At 40.7% G+C, this 24,209-nt stretch overlaps 2 protein-coding genes across 2 annotated transcripts in view; both read right to left on the reverse strand.

The window, feature by feature from the left end:
• The window catches only part of tex264a (testis expressed 264, ER-phagy receptor a), a 70,657-nt gene extending 69,874 nt beyond the window's left edge, over positions 1 to 783 (reverse strand). The window contains exon 1 of the mRNA XM_034139067.1: positions 297 to 783. Coding sequence (XP_033994958.1) covers positions 297 to 554 — 258 coding nt within the window. The 5' untranslated portion in view covers positions 555 to 783. The remainder of the gene's footprint in view (positions 1 to 296) is intronic.
• A 1,406-nt stretch (positions 784 to 2,189) lies between these two features.
• On the reverse strand, positions 2,190 to 24,194 carry fancd2 (FA complementation group D2). The gene is given in 45 exon segments (XM_034139367.1): positions 2,190 to 2,658; positions 4,100 to 4,189; positions 4,270 to 4,416; positions 4,612 to 4,686; positions 5,418 to 5,492; positions 5,580 to 5,618; positions 5,808 to 5,879; positions 6,100 to 6,193; positions 6,339 to 6,461; positions 7,201 to 7,300; positions 7,386 to 7,423; positions 7,425 to 7,517; positions 7,868 to 7,978; positions 8,111 to 8,229; positions 8,322 to 8,450; positions 8,740 to 8,856; positions 12,244 to 12,417; positions 12,498 to 12,589; positions 13,081 to 13,176; positions 13,532 to 13,640; positions 13,715 to 13,830; positions 14,497 to 14,597; positions 15,239 to 15,382; positions 15,470 to 15,543; positions 16,696 to 16,815; positions 17,113 to 17,167; positions 17,266 to 17,375; positions 17,997 to 18,104; positions 18,300 to 18,431; positions 18,533 to 18,667; positions 18,785 to 18,931; positions 19,278 to 19,313; positions 19,435 to 19,558; positions 19,667 to 19,767; positions 19,881 to 19,985; positions 20,711 to 20,798; positions 20,885 to 21,009; positions 21,163 to 21,241; positions 21,334 to 21,386; positions 21,568 to 21,628; positions 22,730 to 22,836; positions 23,176 to 23,243; positions 23,339 to 23,473; positions 23,805 to 23,868; positions 24,112 to 24,194. Coding segments are annotated over 44 exon segments (4,368 nt in total). The 5' UTR covers positions 24,112 to 24,194; the 3' UTR covers positions 2,190 to 2,571.
• Positions 24,195 to 24,209: the final 15 nt, after the last annotated feature.

The following is a 24,209-nucleotide window of genomic DNA, read 5'->3' on the forward strand; positions in this document are numbered from 1 at the left end:
GGGATTTAAGCCCCATTTACATTACACAGTCAAATCTCAGGGACTTTAGGCCAGGACAGTTCCTGAGTATACTAAAAAATCTCAACTCTTAAGAAATTGTGACAATCTAAGTTTAGATACATAATATCCAACCATTTCTGTGACCTTTAAGTGCCAGGTTAAGTGAGGCATATCTCATTGACTCCAACATCTTATCAGGAAACAAGGTACACAGTGCTTTGTGGTTATGTCATGAGGTCAAGTGTAAACCACAGATAAGGTGCTGTGGTGTAAGACTACAGGGGCTGGGGTCTCACCTGTTTGGGGTCATCGTAGAAGACCCCCACGGTGCTCAGCTTCGGCCCAATGCTGCAGCACTCTGTGTAGGCTGCACCGCAGTCCTTGTATGATCCCTCGTTGAACTTATAAGCAATGGTAACATTTTTGACAGGAGGTGGCCCAGTCTTTATAATCACATCACACAGTAGTCCGGAGTAAACGATTAAGGCACCAATTGTCCCAATCAAACACACCAGGAGCACGACTAACAGGACCACCAGAATGAAATCAGACATCGTTTCTTCTCAAAGCGGTACAGCTGCAGCCGGGCAATTAGCACGAATATCTTCTCCTCCCGGGTACAAACACCGAGACTGGGGTCCAGTAGCTTCAAACAATAACTCAAGAACCGTGGCTACTAAACAGACGGTGTTAAATGTGTGTTTCTAGGACACAATGACCGAAAACGAAAGGGGTACATGCGTTCAAGTTGACAAGAAAGACTGTTTGTTTATGGTATTTCCCCCAAACACCGAACATGCTTCCCGGATATACTATTCTCGTTTACAGAGGGGGGTGACGTAAATGTATTTTGTTGAACGATTATTTTCTACGGATAAATCATACTCGAGAAATATATTGCCATAATATTGTATGGATATAATCATTAGACATTACTTTTTTTGTTTAATTTAAAATTAGGTTATTGACCATAGAACACGCATTCATGCATAACATCCCCCCTCTTTTCACAACCATGGTTTGACCCAAGAGCTGTGCAGAAAGCTGATGGAGTGCTTGTTAAAGTGATTTTCTATGTTTTCATTCAAATATTTAGTTCTTTCACGGATTCCCATGCAGGATGTTGGTGCTATCAATGCTAATTTTAGGGTATGTAGTGTCAAACACTGGAGGTTTTGTTCAACCAGTATTGTAAAGTATCCTGCTGACATGAAGTTCACCAAACTATGTAAATTGATTAAGGACATAATATGAATCGAAATACAAAGATTTTTTGGGGGGAAATCAAGTTCATTTCATTGTATGTGTTGATATTTGGAAGAACCAAACACTTAACACTTAAAATCAGTGGGGGGATGTCAACCATCAAGGTTGGATACTCAACCTGAATAATGCAAAAACTCCAAAAGTATACAGTTCCTGAAGAGTTTATAGGAACATGTTGATTTCTAAATGTTGACTTTAGTGTCTAGATAGCTTTAACTAGAACATGTTAATTATGCTTTATGGTGATTTTTTTCCTTAAACACCGAAAAATATAACTTGCTTGATGATGCCATCTCCTTTGTGTAGGTCATATAGGGGACAGATGGAATTGAGTATTGCCAGCTGCATTTGGGATTTAAGCTGGATTTAAGGTTATAAAAACATAATATCCACATTAAGAATTATGTTATATGTTGTATTTTTGTTTTACCTGCCGAACATTCTCAACATTATTAAACTGTAAAAGCAATCTCTTCTACAAATATTAACCAGGATACTGAAGGCAGAACGGATACTCCTTAAAAGCTTGTTGTGTAAAGACGACTTGAACTAAATATTTTTCTGCAATATATTTTCTTTCAAATGTTTGGGTAAAATGTTCTATATAATATGGTCTATTCTACTGTTACGTTTGTTTTTGTAAATCCTGGCTTTGGTGTTCAAAAAGTCTAAATCGTCACAAAAACCTTGTTTTTACAAGTGCACAAATGAGTCTGCAGGACATCTTGCCTTTCATTACAATTTGAGCTTATCAATGCTGACCCTCTTTATGGGATAATCCAGGAACAATGTCAGTGTTTTATTCAGTGAAAATGTAATCGCTAAAAAAACACACACAATGATAGACAACAGATTCTAGATGTTTTAGCATTAGAAATAGATGTAATACTTAAAGACATAACAGACAGAAACACTTTTGCAACAATCTGTATTTTATTAGAATCAAACATTTAAACAGTTTTCAAGAACCCTATCTAATATGAAAACACCTAATTATTAGGCATGCTTTATCTTCAACAGAAACGAAAAACGGCAAATGCACATCAATGCAACTCACAAAGCAAAGTTTTTGTATGTTGCCTAACACTGTCGTAACTACTTTAGTAAAAACACATGAATTGCGATTTTATATTGACATTATTGGTCTTTAACCTGCACATTGCCCATTGAGTAACAGTTGTACATACTTTAGAAAGTGTTTATGTAAAAAGGCACTATAACTGGCCTTTGAAACTTCAAAAGTTGGTCGATAAATGGAAGTTCGTTGCCAAACTTTGAAATAAAAACCAACAGTTGATTGCTCTGTTAGTCAGAGTCATCTGTAATATCATCTTGATCCACATCTTCCGTTCTGTGGACCTTCGTACTTTCCTCAGAGTCCATCTCCTGGGCCTGTCAGAAAGCACATGAGAAACATTTGGCAAACATTTCCAGCAGGGAGTCTCCCTGTATGCCTGTCTGTATTTATGTGAACATGTATATGCAGGGGCGGTTCTAGGGGGGGGGGGGGGCAACAGGGGCCAGTGCGCCCGTAACACTGACCAGGGACCCCCCTGTGGCCCCCCTCCAAAAAAAAGGTAACAATATTACGATTTATTGGAACTAAATCAAATCAGAGACCCGGATGTACAGTGGAGATTAAACTGTTCATAACCTTATATAAAAGCAAATACTGTTTATGTTTTTTAATTAAATTGTAACTTAAAGTTACTGAAACAAATACTCTAAATGAAAAAAACTACTGAAACAAAGGACTGTAACTTACATTTACTAAAACAAATACCAATTACTGTATTTTATGTTTATTTTACACAATTACTTTATACTGTCTTTGTCTTTTATTGTGCCCCTCCCATGAAATAACTGGCCCCAACCGGGCCCCCGCAGTAAAATTGGTCTCGAACCGCCACTGTGTATATGCATGTCCTTTGCAACTTCTCAAGAACCGTTTCTGATCAGCTTCCCACTTGGCTGGTGTATGGCTGGGGATCTATAAGTGATGATGTAGTGCATTTTGGCCTGTAACAACAACATTGTTTTCCTGTATTGTGCAGAATCTCTGTCTGTCCATATGTATGACCTGCCTTCACATATTTAGAGAACCGGTCAAGCAATAGACTTCCTGTTTGGCAGTGTCATACCTCAGTACTCAATACCTGCTTGCATATAGCAGCGTTAGAGAGAAACTACATAACACAGGGTCTTAGAACTGACATCATATCATATGTTTCCTAGTCACAGACAAATCATTAGCTTGCTTAAAGCTCCAACAATTTATCTTATCAGCCTTCTTTCAACTGCCTGTTTACTGACCTGTATGGGTTCACCTTCACAAAGTAATGACCGACTCAGCAGCAGTGGAGCCTGTTGTTTGGCTGGCTTATATAACTGACTGTATTATGACTGTGTGCTGCTTATCCCTTCAAAAAAACAAAACGGTATTATGGTCCCCACGCCTGCTAATCCTTTCAGCCACTTTACGCTTACTTACACTTTATTTTAACTGGGTGTTTATTTACATCTATTGTTCGGGTTTATTAATTTGCCCGTGTTTTATTAATTTGTTAACAAGGTAAGCTCTCTGATCCTATTCTATGGCTCTAATCTCCAAAATTCCCCCCAGGCTGTTTTGAAACACACCACTGTGAATACTAATTATTATATAAATAATGCAAAAAGAAAATACCTTTGTAATTTACACCTGTGTTCTCTGTAGTTTTTACACCAAATGTTAAAGAATAAAACATTTTATTTCTCATTTATTTCTCAGAATTAGGGAGACAATCCCCTTTCTGTATCAGATGTGAATGTGAAGCCTGGAAATGGCAGGTACCTCATCCTCTGACTGCTCCTGAGGTGGCGGTTGCTCTTCTTCGTCCTCATCCTCACTTCCTTGGGACCGCTGAGAAAGAATCTCTTCACCCTGCAGCATATAGCGTTGCTTTAGGCAATTTACTTTAATACATTTAAGAGAGAAAAATAATAAAAATTCAAATGTTGTACCTTCAGGTTTCGATTTTTCAGGTTGCCAATCCAAAATGCCTCCTGACAGTTGTTGAGCGTCAGCATGGCCTTCACTCTGTAAACAAACAGCTCCAGGCTCTTCTTCAAGGCAGGTACGTGATTGGTCAGGCTTGTATCCTGGTTCATCTGAGCAGCAACACATAATGACAATACTACTTAGTTAAAGAACACCAAAGGAGTTACATGCACAGGCTGTCACTTTAATACAAAAGGAATATGTTGTCCTCAAAGATTGGTAAATGTGGCATCAGTACATTCAGAGATATGTCCAGTTAAAGAGTTAGAAATGAAGAGGCTAGAGACAGCGTGTTCTGTAGCTACCTTAGAGTGTCCACACATGTGATGCAGCTGCCGGGTGCTGAGCTGAAAGGTTTTCAGCAGGCTCTGGACATCCTCCTTCAAAAGAAAAACATGAATCACACATTCATCCCACTGGCAACACTTCATTTCGCATGGTTTTTTCACAACACGGAATGTTTATTTCTGAGCTTAGCCATGCTCTAGTGCCAACCCATGTTTGAATCAAGGCTGAAACCAATGATTATTCTCATTATGGATTATCATTTCATCTAGAAAATAAAATAAAATAATAAAACATGTGCAGATCAGTTCTTAAGCCCAACATGATGTATTCAAATCCCTTGTTTTGTCAGTCCAAAGCTATTCAGTTGAACATAGAAAACAGAGAAAAGTAGGAATTTAAGAGATTAAGTTAATGGTTAATCGATTATAGAAAAGGTTTGCGATTATTTTTCTGACAATTAACTACTTGTTGCAGCTCTTTTTTGTATGACACAAGAAGAAAACATGCAACATATTATAAAAGAATCAACTTGTTCAGGGAGAAGCTTGGAAATCCTGTGTATGTATATACATTTCTTCTTGCTTTTGTGTCTTAGTATTTGTATTTTAATATAATATATTAAAATATTTGGCTTGCATTAAATCAGGATCAGGGCAAACTCCCTTAAGTCAAGAATGCTGTAGTTGTGTGTTGTTTGCAGAAGTTAATGACATCAAAGTAAATTACTTAAGATCACTTTCACATTTTTTTAAGGCAATATTTATGCACAATTTCAATTTTTAACATTTACCATAACAAGGCATATACTACTTGTCATGCGTACCATGTGCCTTTTGAAGCTGTTATCAAGAAGTGGCATTCCAAGCCTCAGGAAAGACTCCAGGAAAAGGCGGCCATACTACAAAAATATTACAATCAGTTAATACAAATACATAGCAGTTTCACATGAATGTGAAATTTTTTTCAGCGCACACAGCTAACTCACCTTCAGGCACACGATGAGCACCGGCCTGGAATCAAACACCTGTAAGAAGAGTTAGGAAGACATGTGAGCAGATGAACCAAACTGAATAAACATATTGTATTGGATAAAAGCCATGAGATTAAATTAAAAGTATTAGAACAAATATAAAGCTAATGCTGGAAATAGATGAGGTCCAATGTCAAACCAAGCACAAAAAAGGTTCACAGCCATTAGATGATGCCAACAGACCTTCCCTAGGTTGACCAGGATGTGAAAATCTCTGACAGCCAGGTTCCATGTCAGCAGCTTCTCGCTCTGAGCCTAGAAGGAGAACATGGGTTACATATTGTTATCGTTAAAACACACGCACACACAATGCATAGTCTCACTTGTGTGAATAATTAAGTATAAATGTTGACAAGACAGATGTATTAGTATTTTGTGGCTCTGATTATATTCAGTTCTAAGGTAAATAGCAACTGTATATAAAGTGCGTGTATGCTTGAGAGCTCATTGTGCAGTGCGACCCCCAGTGGCTGACCTCAGAGCTGTCACTGACTTTGCAGGCAGGAATCTTCCTGATGGCCTTTTCCAGCTCGGTCATCATCACCTTGTAATACACCAAGAAAGTCTGCCTGAAGTAGAAGAAAAAACAATGAAAAATGAACAGGATAAAGTAGAATCTAACTGCAATCTAAGCTACTTTACAATAATCACTAACAACTTTTTATTTTGCAACGAGATATCGAATACAATGAACTGATGGTGATGAGGGTCTACCTGTTGAGAGTGGGCCATGAGGCAGAGCTCTTGTCTTTCGCTGCGTTGATGAGCTCAGGGATTCCCTCTCCAGCTATTTCCTCCACTGCCTTCAGAACATCGTCAACATGCGCCATGTACATTCTGCAGAGAGTAGAAAAGATCAAAGATATCACAGTTAAGAACATTAAGATGCTTGTTCACAATTATAAAAATCGCATATCTGATGATGAAAACTGTTTACAAGAAACTGTGCACTTTATAAACGTGCTTGCACTAGGCTCTTATTTAGAGAAATGCTTTAAAAATACCAACTTTATGAGTTACTATAATTTCACTAAACTTCTGGTGTGAATATGCTTTTTTGTTTGCTTCTACAGCACTGCACTGGTTTGCATTGAACACAAACGTACAATAGACTCATTTAGGAACATAAATATGTTTGTAAGGTTCTTTAGAGATGATGCTCCCGATACAAATCCATTCAATCCTTGGGGAAACTATGTTTACTTTTGTGCAGATGAGTAATAAAGCTAGTCCGACCCATACTGGAACTCTAAGACTGTAACCAATATCTGAGACCTATACAAAATGCTGATCTTAGTTAAGAAACATGTCACAGTTAACATACCACGAATCTTGTCTCTTTGGTGGTCAAACTATGTAATGGCAACAGGATTTCTAAATAATTACCAATATACCTGAGACATTTCTGTACTTTTTTTTTACTTATTGTCTATCATACACAGCAATATATGTCTGATAAACTGATTTCCATTGCCAATGTGTCAGCAAGGCATTCAGGAATCATGTCTGCTTTTCATCCATTTTGCAATCAAGTTTTTCTTGCACCAAGATGGCCATTTCTGACAAGCACACCCACTTTAGGACTGTATGTAGTGCTTCATTGAATTTGATCCCTCGCTCCTTCTCTCCGCTGGCCGTCACCCAGTTTTGGCCCAGGAAACGTTTGGCAAGGGAGGCTGGGAAGAAAAATCCAACATTATCATCACAGCCCATTGGATAGCAGATAAATTGGATTTAGTGAGGCAACATGTCACGACTGACCGGTCTGCTCTCTGTAGGCAGCAGGGTCCCCCCCCCCTCTCTGACACAGTGGACAGAAGCTGGGAGAGGGTCAGGGCTGTGCTGAGATTTGGCATTGTGCTACAGAAGTTCATCAGGTACTTAAAGCTGTGTCTAAACAGAGAGGGACAAAAAACACAATTTAAAAGCATCATACTTGAACTTATTAGACAATTCTGATATTACGTTTTTATTTGGAACCAGTGCAAATGTCCATTCTTCTTTGCTAGGCCCATGGCAATTAAAAATACCGTTATCTCTTTTGTATTAAGAGTGGTTTTTTATTCAGTTATTTGGAGAGTTGTGCTGTTTTTTTTGTAATTCTGTCATTTTGAGCAAAAAGGATACTGTTTACTTCACTTTTGAGGCCCCCAAAATCTATTAACAAATAGATCGGTAGATTAAAGGAAAAAAAAAGTTTAGTGACAGTAGTTACACTTCTGCCCCTAAGCTTTATCACTCACTTTACAAGCTGCTCCAGGGTCAACTCAGCACTTCCCTCTTTTAGTCGTTCAGCCAAAACCCCCAGAGCCTTCTTCAGTAAGCTCCGCTGTCCTGGCTGGCTGAATCCAGACCTGACAAATACAAAAATAAACAGATACATTAAAGAGACAAAACGAAACAGAAGCCAGACTCGATAACTCTTACAAGTCTAATATTAAATAAAGTTACACATGAAAGTGAGTGGTGCTGGTGGTCCTCCTCACCAGCTGAAGGTGGTGTTCAGGATCTGAAGGAGCAGCTGATAACCAGCAGACATCAGCTGGTGCTCCTGAACATCCGTGGCAGGTCCGTCCACCACACCGTTGTTCTCAGACAGCAGTGTCTGGGAAGAAATGCACCAATTTTATACAAACCTGAAAACATTTGATAGAAAACTGGAAGGTCTTCATTCATACATACAGATTGTGTTTGTACCTGGAAATGGTTGTGGCAGTTCTCCAGGTGGGAGCAGAGGGTGGGCAGCAGCTGGACGCAGTAGGAAGCGATGTCCTTGGAGCTCCTCTGTTGTAGATGGGAGAAGCCCACGCTCTTATCGGTCTTTGCCTGCAAAAGAAAAATTGCAATTAAGTTTCAGCTCGTATAAGCCTGGTTGTTACAGTTTAACACAGCTATTACTAAATGTTATTGACGTGCAAAGCTTCTTCAACTAGGGAGAGAACTCAGAAGATGTCTTCATTATATTTGCCTTTAAAGAAACATCTCAGAATACAATAATTAATTTTGCGAACTGTTGTTCCCAAGACACTGTTGAACATCTATAAGCCCAGCACATCCTCACATTTTCATTCTCTGATTTACATTCATCACTGTATATGTTAGCTTCTCTTTGTACCTTGAAGAACGGGGTCCTCTTGGCAGGGGCAGCTGTCAGACTGAACTCCAGTTTGCGCAGCATGTCCTCCAATAGGAACACCAGCTCAGCGGGACCCAGCAGAACCTCCTGCTGCACCTTTAGGGATGTAAGAATAGTAGAGGAGATGTGTGTTTTCATCTATGTGGTGCACACGTTTCAGCAATAGCAAAGACATTGATATAACTACATTTCACATTTGTATCTTTCTCTGTTTGGAAACACAGCTGGTGTACCCTGACTTAAGCTACCCTACCCCTGTAACTACCTGGTCTGCCTCTCTTTTATGCTAATAAAACTTGTGTACAATATTCATTTTAATGTCATGTGCAATCATACTTTTTGTTTTCTTATCAAGCTAAATGTAATTAACTTTACATTGTATTCTATTAGGCACTGGTGTTAGTATTCATTACTTTACGCTAGATAGATAGATAGATAGATAGATCGTACTTTATTGATCCCAAATTGGGAAATTGTTTTTGTTACAGCAGCATAAAAGGCATTTTACAATAAAACAAAATATACAAGAATAGAAATAAAATAAAATAAAATATAAAATAAAATATAAAATATACATGTCAAAATACAAAATATACATACAGATATTATATATATATATATATATATATATATACAAATATACAAATATATATATATTCAAAATATATGGAATTATGGAGTATTAAATATGAAACAGATTATGTGTGAGTAAAATGTACAAGGTGGTTTTATTTCTAGAGAAACTATGGAGCAGAGAGTTCTCTTCCAGCCAGAGGTGATTTGTTGTACAGAGTTATTGCAGTGGGCAGGAATGTTTTCCAGTATCTGTCCTTGAGACAGGGGAGCTGCAGCAGTCTGTTGGAGAAGGAGCTCCGCTGACTGTCCAGCTGCAGGTGGAGAGGATGGGTGGGGTTATCCATGATGGACAACAGCCTGTTCAGTGTCCTCCTCTCCACCACAGCTTCAAAGGGTTCCAGCTTGATGCCGATGACTGACCCAGCTTTCCTGATCAGTTTATTGATCCTGCTGGTGTCACCGGCTCTGATGCTGCCCCCCCAGCAGACCGCAGCAAAGAAGAGTGCACTAGCCACAACAGACTGATAGAAGATCTCCAGCATCTTACTGCATACGTTGAAGGATCTCAGCTTCCTCAGAAAATAGAGTCTGCTCATCCCCTTCTTGTACACAGCGTCAGTGTTGATCCTCCAGTTCAGCCCATTGTCTAAGTGCACTCCCAGGTACTTGTAGACCTCCACAACTGCCACATCCTCTCCCAGAATGCACAGGGGCAGAGGAGGAGATGTCCTCTTCCTCCTGAAATCAATGACCATCTCTCTGGTCTTGGCCACATTCAAAAGCAGATGATTTCTTCCAGTCCACTCAACAAAATCACCCACCAGCGCTCTGTACTCCTCCTCCCGTCCATCCCTTATACACCCTACCACTGCAGAGTCATCCGAAAACTTCTGCAGGTGGCATGACTCTGAGTTGTATAGAAAGTCAGAGGTGTATAAGGTGAACAGGAAAGGAGACAGCACAGTCCCCTGTGGGGCTCCAATACTACCAACCACCACATCAGACAGCACACTGCCCAGCCGGACGTACTGTGGTCTGTCCGTGAGGTAGTTGGTAATCCAGGAGATGGTGGACGAGTTTACCCTCATAGCCTGCAGCTTGTCACTCAGTAGCCGAGGCTGGATCGTGTTGAATGCACTGGAGAAATCAAAAAAGGTGATTCTCACAGTGCAACCCGATCCATTCAGGTATGAGTGAGCACGCTGCAGCAGGTAAATAATGGCATCGTCCACCCCCAGGTGAGGCTGGTAGGCAAATTGCAGAGGGTCAAGGAATGATCTCACCTGCGGTCTGAGATGGGCCAAGACCAGTCTCTCAAGCACCTTCATCACATGAGATGTGAGTGCTACAGGGCGATAGTCATTGAGCCCAGAAGGAGTTGTCTTTTTAGGGACCGGAACAACGCATGATGTCTTCCACAGCACCGGGATGGTCTCCAAGTGCAGGCTCAGGTTGAATAGATACTGGAGAACAGGAGCCAGCTGGCGTGCACAGGTCCTCAGGACCCTGGGGCTGATACCATCAGGGCCAGCAGCCTTGCCTTGGTGGAGTTTTTCCATCAGACTCTGGACCTGTCCTGTGCTCACAGTGAAGCGGGGGGGGGGGCTTGATGGAAGGGGGGATAGAGGGGGGGGGGTCTGAGGCAAGATGAGCAGAGGGGGGGGGGGGGGGTCAGCGGCAATGTGAGCAGAGGGGGGGTGCAGAAGCCAGGCTGGGTGGTGGAGGAGAGGTGTGAAGTGTAGGTGGTGAGCAGAGGGGGGATGTTGACGCCAGGCTGAGAGGAGGAGGTGAGGTGAGAAGAGGAAGTGGAGGAGACAGCAGCGGGCGGAGAGCTAAACCTATTGAAGAAGGTGTTCAGCTCGTTGGCCCTCTCCAGGGTGCCCACAGTCAGTCTGTCTCTCCCTTTGAAGCCAGTGATAGCCTTCATCCCAGCCCAGACATCCCTGCTATTGTTCTGCTGGAGCTTAGTCTCCAGCTTCTTCCTGTACGAATCTCTGCCCCTCCTCAAATTGTCTCTCAGTTGATGCTGGACACTCTTCAGCATTGATTTGTCCCCAGACTTATAAGCTTCCTTTTTCTTATTTAAAAGAGTTTTCAGGTCACTAGTAATCCAGGGTTTATTATTGGGGAAACAGTTGACAGTTTTAGCCGGTAATATTGTTTGTTCACAGAAGTTGATGTATTCTGTGATGCAGTCAGTCATATTATTGATGTCCTCTCCATGTGGCACACAAAGCACGTCCCAGTCAGTGGTCTCGAAGCAGTCCTGTAGAGCCTCATTAGCCCCTGGAGTCCATTTCCTCACAGTCCTGGTGGATACAGGCTGCCTCTGCACCAGTGGGACATATTTAGGAGCCAAAAAGACGAGGTTGTGGTCAGATCTGCCCAGGGGGGGGAGGGCAGTGGCACAATATGCATTCTTGGTATTAGCATATAAAAGATCCAGAGTATTATTTCCCCTGGTGGGGCATTTCACATACTGAGTGAATGTAGGCAGAGATTTGTCCAGTTTTGCACGGTTAAAATCCCCAGTTATTGTTATGAATGCATTTGGGTGAAGAGTTTGGAGTTTGGCCACAGAAGAGTGAATGACGTCACCAGCCACCTCCGCGTCCGCGTTTCTATATATTTATTTTCTTGTTTATACCTATATTAGGTTGTAGTAAAAATAATTAAGTTTCCTATTCTACAACAATGACCTTACTATTATTGCTATTCTATTTTGCACTGGTGTAAGTATTACTTCACATATACTTGATATGTATTGCTCTGATGTGTATTCTTATTCTTGTATTTTTAGACAATCCCACAAGAACATTTTCTCCGGGATGAATAATATGCTCTAGAAATATTGTTTTCCAGGGATCTCAAAATAATCTAAACAAAAAGTGTAATTGCTCTGTTTACCTTGGTGTGGAGCTCAGAGTCCAGCAGAGAGCGGGACAGCAGGCCACACTGCAGCACGCTCAGCACCTCCATGTCCAGCTCCCTGAAGAACTGCCTGTAGGACACCAGACTGACCCCCGGCCGCACCTCCTTCTCCTTCTCCTTCTCTTTCTCCTTCTCCTTCTCTGGTTGCTCCTTTGACAAGAGAAAGAGAATCACCTTTTTAGATTGGCTTAAATAAATAAAAAGTATTAATACGGGAGTTAAAAGATTACCTGCTGAGTTTTGTCTGCTTCAGTCTCCTCAAGCTGAGAGCTGCTCTCTGAGGAATTCTTCCCAGGAGCCTTCCTCTTCTTTGCTGTACCATCTAAAAACATATGGGAGTTAGACATTTACGTGAGTATGTATTCTTTAATTCTGAGTATTTAGTTTTATTAAAGGTGGGGTAGGTAAGTTTGAGAAACCGGCTCGAGATCGCTAGAATTTGAAAATACACAACCGGAGAAAATCTGCCACTTCCTTACAGAGCCCCTCCTCCAACACACACGAACGCGCACATGACCAATGAGGGCACGAGATAAGTTTGTGCACAGATGGAAGGCTGACAGGCAGGTAGGCCATCCAGTTATTTTAGCCGGGCCAGCTAAAATGATTGGTCGTGCTTTTTACAGTACTACGGCTTCCACAGATGACATTTTTTTATGGATTTTTTGTCAAAGCACTTAAGATATTCATTGCTATCGGGATGTTAAGAGCATTCCATGGAATATAACAAAAAGTGTATCTCGAGCCGGTTTCTCAAACTTACCTACCCCACCTTTAATGTAAAGTAAAATATATTCGGTTGGGCCTGGTTACCCTTCTTAGTCTTCACAGGAGGAGCAGCACTAAGTACTACCCCATCTGGGCTTTCTCCATCGAAGTTGGCAACAGGTGGAACGTAACCAGGTGTTCCTGAGAAACACATTTAAAAAATAAAAGTAGATTATTTAAACATCTTTAGGACAATTCTCATCATATGAGAAAATGGATAGAATGCGAGGTTCCCAGTGTTTTTTCCCTACAAGAGTTAACATAAATACAACTTTGCTAACATTTGATTTGTTTAATAATGTAGCATTTGTACAATGTCCATTTATTTATTTATAGTTAACAATTATGATAATGGTAAAAATAAGAACAATTAAGAAAACAAAGAAGAAAAAAGTTGAGATAAAAATAAAATAAAAATAGATTAATAATAAATAATAATAAAATAGGCCTGTATGACGGTGCACATACTGGCCTGTATCGATGGATGACAGCTCACCTGCCAAAGCCCTCTCCAGCAGAGTCTGAAGGTAGGTGATGTTCTGCAGACGGGTCATCACTTTCATCTTCATCTCAGTTTCTTTTTGTCCACAGAATGCATTTACGACCTACCAGAAAACACAGCTTTAGTCTCATATCTCCTGCTTTTGAAAAAGGTGTTTAACAAATCGCATGCAGTTACCTCTCTGAACCAGTTGATGGTGTGGAACAGCAGAGTACAGAGGACCTCCCTCTCAGCTTTTGACAGGCTCTCCATTTTATCTACCACATCCATGTCCGTGAGGATCAGAGGGCAACCTGTGTTCCAGCAAATATAAAACCCACAGAAATGATTTGACAGCCATTGAAACGAGAACAAACTGATCTGGTCTTTTGGGGCGAGCAGAGAAATTCTTCTGTTGTTCTTTACATCTGTGATTTTGTCTATTCTACAGTACTGCAATACTACCTACAAGACGTGTTTGTCAACAGCTTTAAAATCAAAACTGCTCCACCAGTTAAAAATCTGCTCAAAGATTGTTGGTCAACCCTGTCAGAGACTTTATGACTCAGCCTATCATAACAAACTAATAAGGCTGTCCAACATCATCACCTCGGACCCAAACCATGTTCTGAACAGCGAATATGAACTGCTAAAGTACCTTCTAATCGGAGATACAGGGTCCCGCGATACAATAAAGTCAGCCTGAAGCATCCTTTGTGCATCAGTCAATCCTCACAGTAAATACAAAGCAAATGCACGCTAAAGGGTCTTTGAGCATGTTTTCTCTCAGTGATTGTGCTGTTATGTTAAATGTTTGTCGTTTGTTTTTCATGTATTGTGTCTTTATATTTATCTATGTTGATGTTACACATGGAGGAGCTGCTGTGATGCAAGTCAAATTTCAGACTTGATCTGACCAATAAAGGATTATCGTATCGTGTCGTATGTCCACCAGAAATGTGTAGCTTCCACTTCCTCACCCAGCAGGGCGTCGATCTCCTCCAGATCTCCTTGGTGCTGTTTCTCCTCACAGAGTCTCAGGAGGCGAAAGAATGGAGACAGACAGAGAGGAGACACTCGCCTGCCCCCACAAAATACAGAAAAAAAACATCTTTTTGATTACATGCATGTTTGTAAGATATACAAACATATACTGAAATTGTACAACTGATTAAAATGTAATATATATAAATACAGGGTTCATACACTTTTTCACCAATGATTTTCAATGACTTTTCCATGACATCTCCATGACCTTTACCTAATTTTCCATGACCAAAACAATTACTCTTTCTCAGCGGTACCACTGAAAATGGTTTATTTGAACATGGAACAGGAAAATAAGGTCTGCATATGAAACATGTTGTGCCTATCTAAAACAAATCAAATAGGCTTACTAGCTTCTACACGCTAAAGCAACTAAAATCTCTCACCAGCAAAATACCTTGTCAGTTAAATGCCATTTTATTTCATTACTATACAATACAGTATTTATTATCACTATAGTATTACTATTTCGGCGATTAGATCAAATATAAATTATATTTGATGCAAATTTAGTAAAATTTCCATGACTTTTCCAAAACTTTGGGAAAAATATTGTTTTCCATTACTTTTCCAGGGCCTGGAATTTGCATTTTGAATTTCCATGACTTTTCCAGGTTTTTAATGACCGTAAGAACCCTGTAAATATATCATGGTGGTGGGAGTGGGGTGACTGACTTGTGTGCCTTCTGTGTTTGACTCTTCTGCTCTCCTTTGCTCTGGAGCTCTTTGGCCAGTAGAGGCAGCAGGTTGATGGCGATGCCTCCCTGACTCTCCTCGTCATCCAGGTTGTATATCACATGGGGCGTTAAGGGGAAAGAGCTGAGAGGCACAGAGAGGAGACATTAATGACAGTTGAAGTATATTAAAACAAGTAATTGCTTATGCTGCCAGGTATCCATCACTAACCCCAGTATCTCTGGCCCCAGATCCACCACAAAGTCATCCTGGAAGTCATCGAGGACAGTCTTTCCGATCTTTTCCTGTTTTAGGAGGAAAATAACAAGACCACAACGATTAGTCATGACTTAATAGCGTCTTATGATAGATGCATGTCGATGTGTCCGCTGAGAAAGCTGAGTCTCCTGCTGGGGGAAGCGGTGGTAGTGCCTACATCAGGGGTGTCAAACTCAATTTCATCACGGGCCACATCAGCATTATGGTTGCACTCAAAGAGCCGGTTGTAACTTTAAGACTATATCATTCATTAATATAACTTCATAATTAACTACGTCTGAAAGCAGAAGTCTAGAGCAAATAATTGCAAGTCTCTTCAGTAAGAATGTCACAATATGATTTTAAAAGAAAAGCCACATTCTGGAAAAACATTGATTGTGACATTTTGAAAAAGAGAAGTGACATTTTGAAACAAAAAATTATTTATGAGAAAAAGGCTAATTCTAAGAAAAAAGGCATATTTGGACAAAAAAAGTCAAATTCTGAGAAAAAGTCAAATTTGAGATGCATTGTGGGACATGTCGTTTATGGGCAACGTGCTTCTGTAAAGTAGCATGTAACCGTATAATAAACATATTATATTCTTTGCAAGCTCTTGTGGGGCCACATAAAATGAAGTTGCGGGCCGGATTTGGCCCCCGGGCCTTGAGTTTGACACCCCTGGCCTACATGTAACCAAGATGCATTGTGGGGCATTGAGGGTCCCCGACTGGCCATATCCTCCTGCAAAGCTTATGTAGCTACAGCCTCAGATTCTGTCTTGACCAAGGGAAAAAAATGCTGTCAATTATTTTCCTGACCATCAACTATCAATTCTGTCAACGTATTATTGCGGCTCTACTGTAAAATGTACCGTTGTCCATAACATCTTCTGCAATCACATTTTTCAGATGCCATTATGATGTTATAAACGTAGCCAGTTTGCAAAACAAGCAAAGAGAACAAGTAAGTCCTGTTTTTTAGAAGGTATTTACAGCGGACTCTGAACTGAAAACGCCTGTAGCCTGACGCTGATGGTTACAGGAAACAAAAGAGATTTTACAGCTGAGAACTCTGCACTTAAATCAACATTTACTATCAACACTGGTTGGACACCCTCATAAAAAGTAGCCCATTACTAAAGTGATGGGAGGAGCTATTAAAAAAGGAAGTTTGATAAATGTTGGTTTGAGACACACCTGCACCTGTGGGTCTAGGATGGAGCTCAGGATCAGGTTGGCCAGTTCATCGTAGTACAGAGCTGCAGCCTCCGCTGAGCTCTCACTGCTGGACTTCACCAGCTCCAACAGGGCTGCCACCTGAGACAAGAGACACACACACACACACATGGGGATATCATCAGACCAGACACCTGCAGGTACAATCACTCTGCTCTGTGGGCAGGTGTAACAAAAGTGGAGAGAATACTCCTCATCAGCTGACAATGATGAGCCTTTGATTGTTTTTTAAAGGAGGAATTATAACCATTATGTTTTTGCTTGACCTCTGACACAGGGAGGTCACAGCACAAGATGAGTTACTAAGAACATCATAACTGTTACATCTTTGCAACACATACATTGTTCTTTCTGATTGCTCTAATGCTTAATGTGTACCTGTCTGAGTGTCTCCTGAGGCAACAACCCATTCTGGGACTCCTTCACTTTAGGTCTGGGGGAGTCGGAGGCAGAGAGAGGCATGGAAGGGTTAAGTGAAGTAAGGAACAAGGACAAAAACTGCTTATGTTCGTGAGTACCACCACCCCTTACCTGACGGCCCCCATGCTGCCTATAATCATGACAGCACCAATGATGCCGATACGCTTGTACTTGGGCACAGTGCTGGAGAGCTGTTTGCGGATCACTATGTGCATGTCGTCCTGAGGGGAGAAGTTATTAAAGTTATTAGAAGCTTTAGTTTGTTTTTGTTAGTGATAGTTATACCGTCTCACAAGTACTGTATCTACATAAACATACAAACCCTTTTTTGAAAAAAATATATAGAAATGGCCATGATAAAATCTTTTGATTTGGGAGTCAACTAGAATTATTTCCCTACCACACTCAGAAGAAAACAATGTTAACATTAGACAGGACCCGACTGCTTAGTTGAATGGCATTTGATCTACCACAAAATTGAAATCATGTTCTTGTTTAATTCTAAAAGACTAAACTTCATGTTAAAAACAACAGGCATTAGTTGGAAAGCAATAGCGACATAGCGCCATTTCCAGAAATGTCAAGTGAGTTACATTTTTGTTGTTCAATGTTCACAAAAATGTATGATTTTTTAAGGGATTCAAAAAAACTAAAACTGAAATAATTTGACCTTCATTTTGGTTTAAATTTCATACGTTTTTTTTAACCACGCAATACATTTTTTGTGTAGTTTTTCTTAAAAGGCAATTTTTCACTGCTTACTATTGTTTTGGTGTATAGTAACTCTGTTACAATAAGAGCAGAACATATGAAAAAGCCTGAACGGTCTTGTGAGAGTGCACCTGGATGAGAGATCCCTGCTGCTGCTGTCCGAAGGCCAGAGTGCTCAGGAGGTGGAAGAGCCTACGGATCTGCTGAGGAGTCAGGTTGTCCATGTAGTCCAAGATTCCCTGCATCAAAGAGTGTACTCAGTTAAAAACTAAACCAAACTTAATGGTAAGATACTAAACGTTATATTCAGGATATATCTGCTAGCTACAAGCTGTTGGTTCATACATTCATGTTGCTTATATTTCATTCATACATTTGTTTCAGTGTGATTTGGTAAGCGGCTCCAACAGCAGATATATGAGTCACCCTCTTACCTTGACAAAAACAGCGTACAGGGACATTTCTGAAGGCTTCTCTGTAACAAGGCCGCAGAGCAGCTCCAGAGCCATGTCCACCTCCCCTCCCACACCACTGCACACATGGGTCACTAAAGAGCCCACCACCTCCTAGCAAACATAATACAGGAAGAAATTAAAATGACTTATTAGACATAACACAACTGACAAACAGGCTTGTATACATTCCTTAAAACTAATCCTAAACCCACCTGTTGGCAGTAAGAGTCAAAAGCAGTGAATGAGTGTCGGTACATGTGTCCTCCAAAGGGCACCACACAGGGGTCAGGGGAGCGCAGCAGACCCTGAGCCAGAGCCAGGATGGAGGGGAAATACCCTCGCATCACCTACAGAATCATCATTAATGAATACAACATGTTATTTAAATAAAAATGTTGACTACAGCAGTAGAAGTGCGCAGTGCTTCTGTGTTTATATTTAATCTTGACCCTCTGCAGACCCACCTGAGCGTAATCTCTGAAGGTCCTCTGGAGCAGGGCCTCCTGGATCAGCCCCCCCCTCACCTTCAGCTTCACCAGCCGCTCCGCCCCCCGCCGGCTCTGGTTGGCGTTGGTGGAGTGGAGGATTAACAGCACCAGCACATCTATCACCTGACATGGCAGAGCACTTTTTAAGGGAGAGACACAGGGATACATACTCCCACAGGAGCATATAGTGTAAATGTGACACATACAAATAAAGTTCCTATATGACTTTGTTTCAGAATGTCTATGGGGTCCGGACTTTGTGACTGGTTTTCAAGATATTTAGTGCACAGCATGATATATTTTTATATTTTATAATAATTATAAAATAACAACTGTTTTTAAAATGTTTTTATTTTGTGTTTTAGAATGTTAGTTCATATATTAGACTTGTGTCCGCACCGAATAGAATCCAAGGCTTTATTTTTAAACAAACCAACTCAATACCCTGATCTGAGGAGAACACACCCACCTTATGGTCCTCAGCTTCATCCACAGACTCTATTGCCTGATGAAAAACACCAGAGTAAAAGTTAAGTAAGCAACTCTCAAATTGAATTGAGAAGACTGAATGAGCATTTACTAATCAATCAAAAATAAGGGGGCTAAAATACTGATTCATTTCCCACCTTGAGCCAAGCCTCAGAAATCCTTTTCTGGAATCGCACCGCTGACTTGATGCCGTCCAACACCAAGGCAACGCTGTCCTGGCTGCTGCTGCTGCTGCTGCGGCCTGCTGCTGTGGAGGAGGACCTGCTCCGAAAACAGATGGAAGTGATGAAAGATCAAAAACCTACTACCAATTTGTTCCTGACAAAATAAACTGATCATAGTTTTGAGTGGGGATCTGTGTTGTCTTACGCTGCGGATCCTTTGCTCTTCATGCGGCTCTGGGAGGCCTGCAGCACCGGAGGGAGAACACACTGCTCCAACTCCAGCTTTTTACGAAGACTACACACCACCTACACAAGGTAAGAACACATGCCACATTGATTTTCAGAATATATGACTTTAAAAACGACCATGTGGTGTTTTCTAAATGCTGAATGCTGTGGACAGGACTCTGAGCTCTGACCTCATATGCATCAGAGGCTGAGACAGAGTGTAGGATGAACTTCACCACCACAGGAAGGTCCTCCAGCTGCACGGCTGCCAGAGTGGCCATGACGGCTCCACGGACCTGAGAGGGCAGACAGTGACGTGTAACAGCTTGGTGAAATGAACTTTAATAATTCATCCAATATAACTGTGATACAAGGTGTAGGCAAGTGATTTCAAAAATATATATTTCTCGATACATATTGATTATAGATATTTGCAAATGTTTCTCAACTTACTTTCTGCACTAGCAAGCATTGGAATGTTTGAAAGTAAGCAGTGGCTCATAGTGTGATACAGTGATACAATAACTAACTTTTGGTGTTTCTTTGTGTGAGGCAATTCTAAAACATCAAATGTATAATTGTATGTGTAACTTGGACGAGACAGAGACCAATAATATAGAGGCTTTTACCAAAGCTGCTCTTGCTAGGATCAGAAAACACTAGCAAGATACTGTAGCCTCAATATGAATGTTCTTTGGGCTGTGGCTTTATCTCATATGTTTTATTTTCTCACTTTTCCTTACTGGCATGAAACCTGTTATCAGTCTGAAATAAAGTGTGAATTGAAAGTTGTTCATGTTTACTTTATTCATTCTGCTGTCATCTGTTACTAAAAAAAATAATGTGTTGTTGCCATGTTATAGCCTTGTATGTTAATCTTTAAAAAAAGAATGCTGTGATCTGTAACTCTGAGGTATTCCAAAGGGTATTCAGTATTTTCCAAGGTATTGTATCAAAGTCAAAAGTCTAAAATTGTGACAGTACTATTCTGTGTCTGTGTATGGGTGTGTGTTTGTAGTACCTCAGTAAGTAATGAGGTACTAAGGTTCAGACTGGAGAGGGCGTCCAGGATGGGAACAGTCAGCTGAGTGTTCTCCTGGAGTAAAGAGCTACACAGAAGAGATGAAAGTAGCAGTTAGTAATATCACTCTGAGCAACAACCACAGGATCTGCAATCCAGACTGACAGAACCCACTTGAGCTCTCTGGCTATATCGTTGTGCTGGAAGTCATCCAGTATCTCTGGCAGACTAGTGATGATGTCACGCTGGACCTCCACAGGTGCGACTGACACCAGCTCCATGAGCTTCACCGCCAACTCCTGCACATGACAGGGAGGCAGAAATAAACACATCACCGTCTAGAAATGAGTGATGACTGAAGAAGAGATACATGATTACAGGTCTAATGGAACAGAGGAGCAGAAACTGTTATGACTACAGCACATGCAACCTATCATCACAGAAATGACTACCTTGCTGTCCACAACTCGGTCGAGCCATTTAAGCTGGTTAATTATTATGTGAGGAATACTGAGCCCTCCATCTCCAGCTCTGAGAAAGACAGAACAAGAAGACATTTAGAAAAACAGGCGAAGTGTATAACATGGTGAAATAATGTTAAGTAAACTCGTTAAAATACTAACCCATCAAGCATAAATTCAGGGATTTTCTCGATCAATGTGTTGATGATAGGGGTCTACATGAAAAAGAAAATCAGATTAAGGATTTGTGGAAGAAATACTGTACATGTACATTTTTCACAACACATTTTGCATTTGTGTGCCGAATAATAACTGTTTGAATTCATCTTGTTGTTTGACTTATTTTGTGAAAGAGCGATGCAGTTGTCTTTGACAGAATTATGCAGGAAATCTGACCTGCAGGATTTCAATCCCCAGCAGCATGCGGAGCAGACTTTCCTGAAATGAGCTGACACAACTGCAACACAGAAGAAAACATGTCAGTACTTCACATCATACAGTCAGACTACTGACACAGGTTTGGTTTAGGCTGAAAGGTTAGCTTATTGATAAGTTAGAAAATAATTGACAACTGATATTTGATCAAGGAATAAAAAGAACACCTGCGACCTGCCAAATACAGGGTACATGTTGACTGTGGGTGGTACAATGTGCAGGTCATCCGCAAACATGACAGGTTTTTTTTGTAAGATGTAGGTGAGGGAAAAAAAACAGACCCTGTAGCTGATTTTTCATTTAAGTATTTTGTATGCCAATATTGCAGAACAATATGGTTTCTAGGCCTCTCAAACAAAGAGATGTCCTGCTTTTCGCCTGTTCTATATCACATTTAACTGAATATTAACTTCTACCTCAAGTTTTAAACCAGGTTGATTTATCAAGAAAATAATACAGCAGAATCATCCATAATGAAAATAATCATCATTCTCGCCCCAGTTGTATTTTTATTAATGGAAAGTTGTGCTTAAAGGTGGGGTAGATAATTTGGGAGAAACCAGCTCGAGTGCGATAGAATTTGAAAATACACAACCAGAAAGAATCTGCCACTTCCTTACAGAGCCCCTCCTCCAACACACACCAACGCGCACCAACGCGCACCAACGCGCACCAACGCGCACCAACGCGCACCAACGCGCACATGACCAATGAGGGCACGAGATAAGTTTGTGCACAGATGGAAGGCTGACAGGCAGGTAGGCCATCCAGTTATTTTAGCCGGGCCGGCTAAAATGATTGGTCGTGCTTTTTACAGTACTACGGCTTCCACAGATGACATTTTTTTATGGATTTTTTGTAAAAGCACTTAAGATATTCATTGCTATCGGGATGTTAAGAGCATTCCATGGAATATAACAAAAAGTGTATCTCGAGCCGGTTTCTCAAACTTACCTACCCCACCTTTAATATTGCTTCTATTTTAGAAGAAGACATACTGTATTTATCCCTTACAGGGACATTTCTTTCCCCACTCTGTTGTGTTTACACACATTACACACACAGGGGAGGATATACATGCACAAACACTATTAGCATCAAGTGTGTGTTCTTTTTAAGTCACCTGGAGTCCCCATCAGACAATCGTGGGACACATGGAAGAAGGCAGTTCCTAAACCGCTCAGGTTCTTCAATATGAGACTCCAATCCAGCGGTGAATTCTTGAACAATCTGAGCAAAGAAATGGCAGAGAAACATAACTTGCAAAGATTAAACATACTTCATAATATTTGTACATATATGCTCACTACCAGTGTACGTGTCCTCTCTGGTTGCTGAATGTTAAAGGGACTGTGATACATGCAAAATGGAAATCCTCCTGTTTGCATGACTCAGATTGCATTCATATGGCGGTTGGTCTTTATATAAGTTTTCCTAAAATGTGATTTAAATAATTACAATATATTGCCTTACTTAAAGTATCACAATGTATCGTAACTTAACCGCTCATCATTACATGAATATATCAACCGATTCCTGCAAATACACAGCTCCAGTGTGTATACTTACTCCAGGATACCTGGGACTCTTCTGCAGTTGTTTCTGTATCCTTTTTTGGAAAACGACTTGGTCGACAGCTGGATCAGAAAAATCAGAAGTGGAAAAATGTATTTAATTTACTGGCATGGCATGTTCTTAGTTTAGTTTTTGAACTTGGTCAGAGTGTGTTTACCAATCTCATTGGACGTGCCACCTTGTTTTAAGGTGACCCCTGCCTCTCGAAGAAAGACACCAAACACACTTTCATTTGTCTCTTCTTGAGCAGGTTCCTTTGGTTGGCGACCAGTGCTGCGACTCTTCTTCGCCTCTTTGAAGATAAGAGAAACACTCTTTAATAAAACAGTATCACAGTATTGGGCTGCCCATATAGATAATGTTTTAGAAAAGGTGTCAAGGTGCCATAAGTTAATAAGGGGCATGGTTTATTGGCTGGTGTAATCATGTCAGTGTGATGGAAACATGCAGTGGTTCTGTCAGATCACTGTCATAAACTTGTGATGCTGTCCTCTCAATTAAATAGAATATAGAGTATACAGTCGGGATCTAGGGATTTTTATATCATAGTAGGCACGTATAGGAACATCAATGGGAAATCCTGTACTGACACATACATGTGAACTGCTGTGTATACAACTTACTAGTGCTGCTCGTAGTAGCTGCCTCTACTTTATCCGCAGTAGAGCGTCTCTTTTTACGCATCATCTGAAAAATTATAAAAGACAGGAGGTTTGTAATGTGCTAGACCAGGCTAGCGTCCACAGTAGCAATCAAGCTAACGTGTTGTTATACATTCACATGAAAATACTATGCTTTGGCTAGGGTATTAGCTAATCCAGTCATTTATAAACTATACAACAAACATGACATGCTTTCACTTTCTGGCTTTTTAACAAGTGTATGTTGTTGGCTGTCAGTAACATTCATAATGATAAAAGTGAGACATACTTTTAATAGAAAGACGATCCCACAGACGACGATTTTATGTACAATCCCAGAGACTGAAGTTACAAAACAAACCTCCGCGCCAATGTGCTTAAAAACGT

The sequence above is a fragment of the Trematomus bernacchii genome, unplaced genomic scaffold (genome assembly GCF_902827165.1).
Source record: "Trematomus bernacchii unplaced genomic scaffold, fTreBer1.1, whole genome shotgun sequence".
NCBI classification, from domain to species: domain Eukaryota; kingdom Metazoa; phylum Chordata; class Actinopteri; order Perciformes; family Nototheniidae; genus Trematomus; species Trematomus bernacchii.